Genomic DNA, 10,330 nt, shown 5'->3' on the forward strand with positions numbered 1-10,330 from the left:
TCTTTCGAACTATACTATTGGCTCAGTTACAGCGTAACATTGGCTCAGTGGACTGTCGAGATCCAGAGGTGTTCCTCCATGTCATGGGGGAGAGTTTGGTTAGGTTAGGCGGGATCCGGTGAAGATATCGGCATCAGATGCTGGGACTGAAACTCTGAAGCCACTTTGGGATTGGACCAGCACCCTCACGAGTGGACGCCGAATCACTTGGGCTACCAGCGGGCTACCTACAATCCTGATGCTCAGCGCATAGTGCCACTCGCTCGATCGGACCTCGACCATGGAATGTTTCTCATCCATAGGAAACTAGGAACGAGTTCTTCGGGTTCTATAGTGTCAAAGTCACGGTCAGTGAGGTCACTGTCCAACTGACAGAGGCAAAGGGCGTGACCCCGAAAAATCGACCGCAGCTAGTCTTCGTGTGCCTCACACTGTTCGTTCCGCGCATTTTCAGCGAAATCTGCACGCGGGGCCATGTTTGTGGCCACGAAACCTGAGGTCATGGGGTTCTCTTTAGCCAATGAAAAGTTGAGTGCGGCATATCTTTGCCTATACAGATCGGATGGACAGTGAAATGCATCAAGGTTTGCCTCCTTTCCCTGCTTGGAGACGCAACAACAATGACCCACGGCTTGGACAGTTGGACGTTACAGAGGTGCCGGTTACTAGCGCACCAATCTCAAAGCGGGGCATACCGGCGCACGGACGCCTCGACGCACCTCAGGAACCCTTCCAAGCTCTCCGCCGCCGACCCGCCAGGCGCCTCCCACGCGGCCGCCATGGCGCGCGCGATCGCCGCCGCCTTTCTCCTCATCTCATCGCCCGTCGCATTCTCCCCCATCACCGTCCGCACGGCCCCCGCAACCTTCTCCTTATCCACCGCCGAGCTCTCCAAGTTGCCCCTAGCCACCTCCACGCAGACGCCCCACTCGGCCACGAGCTTCGCGTTGAAGAACTGCTCGGCGCCCAGCGGCCACCCGAGCAGCGGCACGCCGCGGGAGAGGCTCTCGAGGACGGAGTTCCACCCGCAGTGGGTCAGGAACGCGCCCGTCGACGGGTGCGCCAGGACCCGCACCTGCGGCGCCCACCCGCGCACCACCAGCCCCGCGCTCGCCCGCGCCGCTCGCTCCTCGAAGCCGGCCGGGAGCCACTCGGGATCGAACGCGCCCTTCGCGTCGGACCCCAGCGGCGGCCGGAGCGCCCAGAGGAAGCGGCGGCCGCTCGCCTCCAGCGCCAGCGCGAGCTCCCTCATCTGATCCGCGCTGATGCTGTTCTGCGACCCGAAGGATATGTACAGCACCGAGCGCGGCGGGTGCGCGTCCAGCCACCGGAAGATGCTGGCGTCGTCCCGCGAGTCCGACGGGGCCGGCGCCGCGAGGACCGGCCCTATCGGCCTCGGCTGGACGCCGAGGCTTCTTCGGAGCATGTTGAGGCCGGAGGGTTCCAGCTCCCGGACGGTGTTGACGAGGACCGCGTCGGTCTTGCGGCAGAAGGCGATGACGCGCCGGAAGAAGGCCGTCCAGGGGTCCGCCCCCGTCGCGGGGAGCATGTACCTCGGGATCTGCGTGCGGTGGAGCACGACGCCCGGGAAGTCCGGCAGCGGGAACTCGTCGGCGGCCGTGCGGGCGTGCGGGAGGTGCTCCCACACGGAGAAGAACACGGCGTTGCCGAACGCGCCGCCCGGGAGGAACACGGCGTGGGGCGCGCCCCGCGCGCGCGCGACGTCGGCCGTCCACCCGAAAAAGGCGTCGGAGACGATGCAGACCGGGGAACGGGAACCGAAGCCCGAGAGGAACTCCTCGAACGCGGGGCGGAGCGACTCGGAGGCCTGGAAGAAGGTGATGAACTGGTGGACCTGGATGTCGGCGAGGGACTCGGCGCCCGGGGGCAGGCCGTGGTCGGCGGGCGAGAAGGGGAGCGCGTGGAGGCGCAGGGGAGGGGACGCCGGCGGGAGGGAGAGGGAGCCCAGGATGCGCGGGGTGGAGACGAGCGTGACATCGAGCCCCGGGCGGCGCGCGCGGAGGAGGTCGGCCAGGCGGAGGAAGGCGGGGACGTGGCCGTGCGCCAGGAAAGGGAAGAGGATGACGTGTGGGCTTACCTTCTCTTCCGACGCCATGGCGATGGATGGAGGCGCTGATCTGTTGGGTGCGTGGGTGGGTGGAGTGGACTCAAGCACTTCCACTGAGCCGCCGGCGACTGATGCCGCTTGTGCTCTGAAGCTGTGACGAAAGGCTGACGCGCCGATCTGTTGGAAAGTCACCGTCCATTGCCAACTTTTTCTGTGGCATCCAATGGCAATGGCCGCCAAGAGAGGGGCGACTCAACAGCAACGACAAGAGGCTACAATAGACGCCAATTGACAATTTAACAATCAGAGCCTGCACATGAATTGCACCAGAGTTTTTATTGGAGCAAAACACAGATAACTGTGACTGCTTGGCTTGTCTTGTCACCGGACACCAGTATAGCTTCAGTAAAATTGCAGACACAACACTGGGACGTATGCAGATAACAGCTGAAATGTCCGAGGCACAGAATTAGCTGAACAATGAACATCTCCAGAGCAAGAGCTCTTACCTCCAATATTCATGTTAGTCTGAACTCATGGACAGCTTTGAGAGACACTGCCATACAACACCTGACACCGTATGAAACTATGAACCGCTATTATTATTTTCACTGGAACTGTGTGAAACTATGAACCACTATTATTTATCACTAGAAAATTACTGACACAAAGAATGAATGCAGACTCCCAGAACCCTATCATCAGCAACTAGAAAAAACAGAAAAAAGGGGTATTGCCTTTGACTAATTGACCATATTATAAATACATCATGAGCTATCCTTCTTTGAAGAATCATCAGAGGCAGGTGAGGAGGCAGAGCTCACCCTGGTCCTATCTTTAGTCTCGCTTAGCATAACTACAACATGACGCATCGGTGGTCTATCGTATGGAGACAAGCTAGTACATACCAAGGCAATTTTCAAGACCTCGATCATATGATCGACGACGCTATGGTCTTCTAAATCCAAATTTTTATCAAGTATCCCTGGACCTAAAGAATTGTCCCTGATGTAGTTTTTCACCCATGTTACTAGATCACCTCCCTGTTCCAAGGGTTGCACAGGTGCACGCCCAGTTAGCAGCTCCAGCAACACGACTCCATAGCTATATATGTCACATTTTTCAGTAACCTTCATGGTATAAGCATATTCTGATCAAAAGAAGAGGACTATGTTAGTACTTCATAGTAAACATCAGCGTGTAGTTGCTATTGCAAAATAAAAATACTTAATCAGTAAATGGATGCTTGTAGCATAAGGGTGGAACATCAAGTAGATATGAATAGCATTCAGCTAGCATTTCAGGATATCAGGTCTTGAGATAAACATTGGAAATCACCAAAACATGAAAACCTCTTAACACAATCACAATCACATCTCACTAAGGTTTGAGGAATAATCAAGTAGTTTGTTTTATTAATATTAATATAAAATCCAAATGACAGCCTAAGCTTAAACTTTCTTCGTAACCCTTTTTGATGGGAAAACCAACATAATAAGTTGCAAAGTAACTCCAATAAAGAACAATTCCATCAGTAAACAAAACTATAGCATAAACTTTTGACATTGGTCCTAAGTAAATTATGTATATGGATACACTTACATTTACATCCAGTAACCTTTGTTTGAATAACAGCTTAGAGTAAATAGCATAATAAAAGATAAATCAGCAGTGCACATGCAACAGAAGTCCATTCAAGTCCAATAATGAGAATTGAGATGTCAAGTAAATTTGAGACTCACCTGGGGCTATATAGCCGTATGAACCTGCAATTGCGGACATTGACTTCGAGTATGGCATGTCAATCACCTTTGCCAACCCAAAATCACCAACATGGGCTTCAAAGTTCTCATCAAGTAAAATGTTATTGGATTTGATATCACGGTGGATGATGCGAGGCTTGCAATCGTGATGCAAATACGAAAGCCCTTCAGCCGCTCCAAGAGCTATCATGAAGCGTGTCTCCCAATCAAGTGAAGAAGATGATTGTCCATGAAGTAGCTCACCAAGACTGCCTCTTGACATGTACTCGTAGAGTAGAAGGTTGGAACCTTGGTGATATATAAAACCGTACAGCTTCACAATGTTACGATGTCTTATCTTTCCAAGAGTCAGAATCTCTGCACGAAAGCTGTTGTCTGTGTTGCTCCCTTCCCTGTTAGAAGCAAGCTTCTTTACTGCAATTGTCTGTCCAGCCTTCAGGATGGCTCTGTACACCGTCCCACAAGCTCCCCTTCCAATAACACAACTCTCATCAAAGTTATTTGTAGCAGTGACCAATTCCTGAAATGTATATGCATCCTTAGCAGAAACATGCATGTTAGAACCAGCTGAAAAAAGTTGCTTGTCTTGCAAGGGTGCTACTGTCTCCATTGGTTTTCTCATATGGTACACAATTATTGCAATAAGAATAAGTGAAATCCCTCCAATGACAGCCGCAACAATTGCTATGATCTTGCCCAAAGGAGGACTGACTGAATTGGATGACTGGGAAATAGATGATGACTGGGATCCACATCTACCAAGTTGTCCACCACATAGTCCTTTATTTCCAACAAAACAGGACACAGCCATATTATCAAAAAGTGGTATTGGCGGGAGGGCACCAGTGAGATAATTGTAGGAGACATTGAGCTCAAGTAAACTGGACAGATTGGCAAATGTAGTTGGGATTTCACCAGTCAGCTTGTTGTTATTAAGAAATAAACTTTCCAACAGTGCAAGGTTACCAAGCTCTGATGGAATGTTGCCAGAGAGGTTGTTGTAGCTCAAATTCAAGGCAATCTGCAAGCTTGACAGCAAACCCAACTCCTTTGGGATTTCACCAGATAACTGGTTGCCACCAATCTGCAGTGCTGTCAAATGTGATAGTTTACCAAGAATGGGCGGTATCCGTCCAGTTAGCTTATTATCAGCAAAAGATAGCAGCTCTAGTTGTGGCAGTCTACCAACTTCATTTGGCAACGAACCTTCAAAGCTATTCTGGCTGAGATCAAGTCGTTGCAACACTGTACAATTGAAAATTTCCAGTGGTATGTTTCCTCCTAGTTTGTTAGATGAGATATTGAAGACAACGAGTTTTGACAAATTACCAATTTCTCGAGGCAATTCTGACGTGAAATAATTATTTGTAAGGTCTAGCCTTTGCAGAGACTTGCAATTGCCTATCTGAGGAGGAATTGGGCCACTAAATTTGTTTCGACCCAGCTCAACTGTTGTCAAATTTACCAGATTGCAGAGATCAGTAGGGAAGCTTCCTGTCAGACTGTTGTTGCCAAGACGAAGCTGCACCAATGGTTTACAGTTTGTGATTCCATGGGGAATGTTCCCTGTAAGCATGTTAGACCCCAAATTCAACAAAATAAGGTTTGACTGCCTGCAAAGATCTTTCGGTATCTGCCCAGTAATACTGTTGTTTGAGAAATCCACCACCCAAAGTCGGCTATAAATGCCAAACCTTGGAGGTATGTTGCCTGTGAGTTTATTGTTGAAGAGTTGCAATTGGATTAGATTTCTCATGTACTGAAATCCAGCTGGAATCGGACCAGTGAGTAAATTGATCGATAGATCAAGTTTACTCAAGTTTCTCAGCCCACACAACTCTGTAGGAATAGAGCCTGTAAGCTGGTTCTGGAAGAGGTAGAGCAAATACAAGCCTGGTATGTTGCCCAACTCTTTCGGTATCCCTCCAGTTAAGAAATTCTCTGAAAAGTCAATCTCTTGTGCAAGAGAAAGATTCCCAATGTCAGATGGAATTGTACCATTTAATGAGTTCATGTAAAGGTATAGCTTCTGAAGATTCGTGATGTTCCCAATTGTTGCAGGTATGGGACCAACTAGATTATTATCATAGAGGGCAATTGTGCCAAGACTTGTACAGTTCCCTATCTCAGGCGGAATAACACCTGAAAGCTTGTTCCCCCATAGGATTAAGTCAGTCATGAAACTCAACCTGCCAATCTCTTTAGGTAAAGGACCCTCCAAATTGTTCTGTGCAAGACCAAACACAGTTATATTCAGGCATTCACCTATCTCAACAGGAATGTTGCCTGATATAAGATTCTGGCCTAACCGAATATTTTTCAGGTTCTTCAACTTGCCGAGTGAATGAGGTAGTGAACCAGTGAGATTATTACTGTACCCTACCAAGTCCTGAAGTGATACCATATTACCAATCTCATCAGGTATCGGACCATGGAGCTTGTTGTTGCACAGATTAAGCGTGACCAGCTTAGCCAGCTTCCCGACCTCAGGGGGAATTATACCGATGAAGTTGTTGTTGAACAAGTTAAGAACCTCCAGGTTCGACAAATTCCCAATCTGTGCAGGGATGGGACCATAGAATCCATTGAAGGATAGATCGAGCCGCGTCAGCTCAGTCAAGCCGCCAATGCTAGGCGCGACGGTGCCTGACAGGTTCATGTTGTTGAGGTCGAGAGACACCACCGCTGGAGTTGGCGCCGACGAGCAGTTGACACCCCTCCACGCGCATGGTGTTGGATCCCTCGCGTTCCAGCTATCCAGGTGGTGGAGGGTGTCGACTATCTGGCTCTTCAGCTCCAGGAGAAGCCATCCTTCATGGTTCAAGCCCTGGGAGCCGGAGGCCAGCAGAAAGGCCAGGGCCACCCCGAGGAGCAAAGCCCGGCGCTCCATCCTTGATCGAAGGATTCACGAATCAAGGAAACCACCTTGCTACGACCTTCTGCGCTCCCACATCGCCGTGGCTGGATGGCTTCCTGCACAGGACGCAAGGAGCTGTAAGAACACGGCACGAGACGATTGTTTCTGAATTTTCAAGGCTCCAGCGGGCAGTAGTCCACTACGGAACAGAGCGAAGGAACTACTAGCTTTGCATTGCCATTCCTCAGACAAAATGACACGAGCAAGCAACCAAATCAAGTGAAGACAGAAAACCAAAAGATAAAAAAAATCGGTAGCAAACCAGTAATCGCCTCCTAGGAATCGAGAAGCTCACACCGCGACGACGCGCTCGCACAAACTCTGACCCGATTTCTCGAGCAGAAGAAATGTTAACGCCGCTCTCAACTCCTCACCGGCCTCTCCCAACCAGGAACAGCGCACGCGAATCGCACCGTGTCTCCAGAACGAAGAAGCACGCACGCGAATCCAAAAGCAGAGCGAGGAGCAAGGAGGGGAGGGACCGAGACCAGGAGAAGAAAGAAAGGGGGGGGGGGGGGGGGGGGGGGGGAAAGCTGAACTCCCCTCAAATCACGGGATACCCCGGCCCCCGCTTCCGTCGGGGGGACCCAGGAGCACACCGCCGCGCACCTCCCCGAAGCAGATCTGCGAAAGGCGCGCGAGCTTTTTTCCCGCTCGCCCCCGCGCTGGAGCGGGCGAGCTCCGCACAGTGCGGGAGCAGCCCCGTCCCGCCCCGCCCGACAAGGCGGCAAGGGCAACAGCGCAGAGCACCAGCTGGGGGGGGGGGGGAGGCACACTAGTAATGCGGACCGCGACCGCGCCAGGAGCTCAACTCACCCGCTGCCGCCGCGGATGCCGGGGTGGCCGCACTCCGCCGCCGCCGCTGGTGGTGGTGGCACGTACCGCCGCAGGCTCGGACGGGCCCGCCGCCAGCCCGGGCGCATCCAGCGGGCGGGAGGGAGTGGAATGGGCGGACGTGCAGTCCGACGCGCGACGCCGTGGAGGCCTGGAGGGAGAGGAGGGCTGGAGGTAGTGGTGGACGTGGGGGTGGGAGGAGGAGGGAGGAAGAAGACTATGGCCCTGTTTGGTTTGGCCTAGCACAAGTAGCACAAAAACTTTGATCAATAATTAGGGGTACTAAATAAAGGTAATTTACAAAACTAACTCTACAGCGCTGTACTACTTCGCGAGACGAACCTAATGATGCCTTTGACCGTGCAATTAGATGATGGTTACTGTAGCATAACTGTAGCCAATCATCGATTAATTACAGTCATTAGATTCGTCTCGAAAAGTTACACCTATCTGTAAAAGGGTTTTGCAAATAAACTTTGTTTAGTGCTTCATGCAAGCAAGATTCTTTTCTCGGGAGTTGTGTGCTACTTGTGCTAGATGAAAACCAAACGGGGCCTATAGAAGAGAAAAGAATGGGAAGCTGGGAAATGGCAGGCAAGGGCGGCCGTGGCAATCGCGGGCGGTCCCTCTCCCCCCCTCGATCTACCTAGCCCTTCCTCCTTTCCCTTCTCTCTCCTCTCCTTGCTTTCGCTGCCTTTGCTTTTCGTCCTAATCCGCCCGGCCCCACCCGGCACTTTTGAGTTCCATGCCATGCCATGACATGCCCTTCACTTCCTTGGCGTGCACCCCCGAGTCCTCTCGTGTCCCGACTCCTTTCCGGTCTTTATTTTCTCCTGTTATTTTCTCTGTAGTATTTAGTAATAGCAGCAGCAGTATTTTTCAAAAAATAATTAGTAGCAGTAGTGCACTGATTTCTGGTTGGGGCACCGCAATTTTGGCGCGAATCTGATTCTACAGTCAACTGTGAGTTTCTAAACTCACGATCGACTCCAAGTGATCCGACTCCTCCTTTCCCGTCTCTTATTTTTTCCCCACCACTCGCTGCTCCTTCTCCTCTTCCTTTTTTCTTCTCTTCGCTTCTCCTTCCCGCGCGCCCGCTGCCTGGGCTCGGCCGTCCCCGCCGCACGCCGCCCGGGCCCGGCCGCCCCCGCCGCGCCCTCCCCAACCTCCGCGCGCCGCCCCTCTTGCCTCCCTCTGGCGGCACGGCGGCCGGCTCTGCAGCGGCGCCGGATCCGCACCAGAGCGGTGCTCCCGGGCGGGGCCGCAGTGGCGGATCGTGCGAGCGGCCCGCGGCGGGGGAAGCGGCGCCGGATCCGCGCTGGAGCGGTGCTCCCGGGCGGAGGGCGCGGGGGCGGAGCGTGCGGAGCGGCGCGCGGCGGTTGAAGCGACGGCAGATTCGCGGCGGCGACTAGGGAGCGGCCGGCGACGCTGGATCTGCGGTGGCGGTAGCTGGGGAGCGGCGTGCGGTGACCGGCGACAGCGGATCCGCGCCGCTCCGGCGGCGCGCGGCGGAGCCGCCGTCGCCATCACTAGTTTTTTTATTTTTTTATTTTTTCTGATACAAGTTTTTTACATGAGTTTTTTTAATTTTTTTTCTTTTTTTAATTTTTTTAGAAAAAAATTTCTGTTGTAATTTTTTCCATCTTAAATTTTTTCCTCAAATTTTTCTCTCTAAAATTTTTCTCATCAATTTTTTTTCTTGAAATCAGAAAACGACAAAAAACTTATTAAAATAGGAAAAAACCAACGGTCGGGAAATCGACCGCACGGAGCTCCTCCGTGCGGTTGACCGTAAACTAGCGACACCCCAATTTTGGCGGGCAGCGCGCATGAGCACAGCTTGTAGAGTCGTACTCCCTCCGTCTTAAAATAAATATAATTTTAGAATCGGATATGCAAACCAACTATAAATGTAAAATTAGAAAAATACCTTGTCTATTGTGAGAAGCAGAAGGATCTAGATATTGTATTGTCTTTTGTATGAGAAATTTCTAGATACTTTTGTCTTTTATGGTAGGTTGGTCAAAATTGTATTTTTTATGGGATAAATTTTGAACTTTAGATGTGTAATTGTTTTGGAACGGAGGGAGTAGCGACGAAGGTTCCGGAGCCGTCTGATTGCGAGAAGCTTTCGATCGGATGCTTGTGTCCCTGCGGGGTTTTGGACGGGAGTTGGCTGGACGGGCTTGGGAGTGAGATCAGCTATTGCGTGCTGCTAGCAGCCTATAGCCTAGCACTCTAGCGGGTAGGCCGGGGGTGGCACATGGCATGGCGGTACGTGACCGCCCGGGTTCTTCCAATCTTCCGTTGGGAAAAGCGGGCGGAGGCGCCGGTTCGGAACGGGAACGGAGCGGAGTTTGACTGCTCCGGCTAGTAGCCTAGTATTGTACTACTAGAGTAGAGCACAAGGCGTCCAAATTTCAAAGGAGAGTACAGAGACTTCATCTACGTGTAATTTTTACTCCATCTACGTCGTTTTCTAGACACCTCGTACGTACGCAGTGACACGATGGATCAGCGGGGGCACCGGCGGAGCAGGCAGCAAGGCACGGCCAGGACCGAGGAGGGCCTGGTGAACTTTTGGGGGCGCGGCGGTGAGCTGCCGACGGGGGGTAGTGACCGTGAGGACTGAGGAGGGTGAGGCCGCGACCCTCGCAACCGTGTGGTGTGGACTCTGGACGCGGAAACGTGGCAGTAGGCAGTAGTAGCGACTAGCGAAAAGTTTGATCATGCGTGCGCGCGGTCGTA

The 10,330-nt window shown here is 52.2% G+C and overlaps 1 protein-coding gene across 1 annotated transcript; it reads right to left on the minus strand.

The window, feature by feature from the left end:
* Nucleotides 1–517: 517 nt before the first annotated feature.
* Nucleotides 518–7,797, minus strand: LOC120681201 (probable leucine-rich repeat receptor-like protein kinase At5g63930). The gene is made up of 4 exons (XM_039962722.1): nucleotides 7,565–7,797; nucleotides 3,811–6,804; nucleotides 2,838–3,218; nucleotides 518–2,319 (listed from the first exon to the last, which is right to left on the minus strand). Exons 2-4 carry the CDS (start codon nucleotides 6,719–6,721, stop codon nucleotides 680–682), a joined length of 4,932 nt encoding a protein of 1,643 aa, XP_039818656.1. The 5' UTR covers nucleotides 6,722–6,804; nucleotides 7,565–7,797; the 3' UTR covers nucleotides 518–679.
* Between the last annotated feature and the right edge of the window lie 2,533 nt (nucleotides 7,798–10,330).

Source organism: Panicum virgatum, chromosome 7N (genome assembly GCF_016808335.1).
Source record: "Panicum virgatum strain AP13 chromosome 7N, P.virgatum_v5, whole genome shotgun sequence".
NCBI lineage: Eukaryota > Viridiplantae > Streptophyta > Magnoliopsida > Poales > Poaceae > Panicum > Panicum virgatum.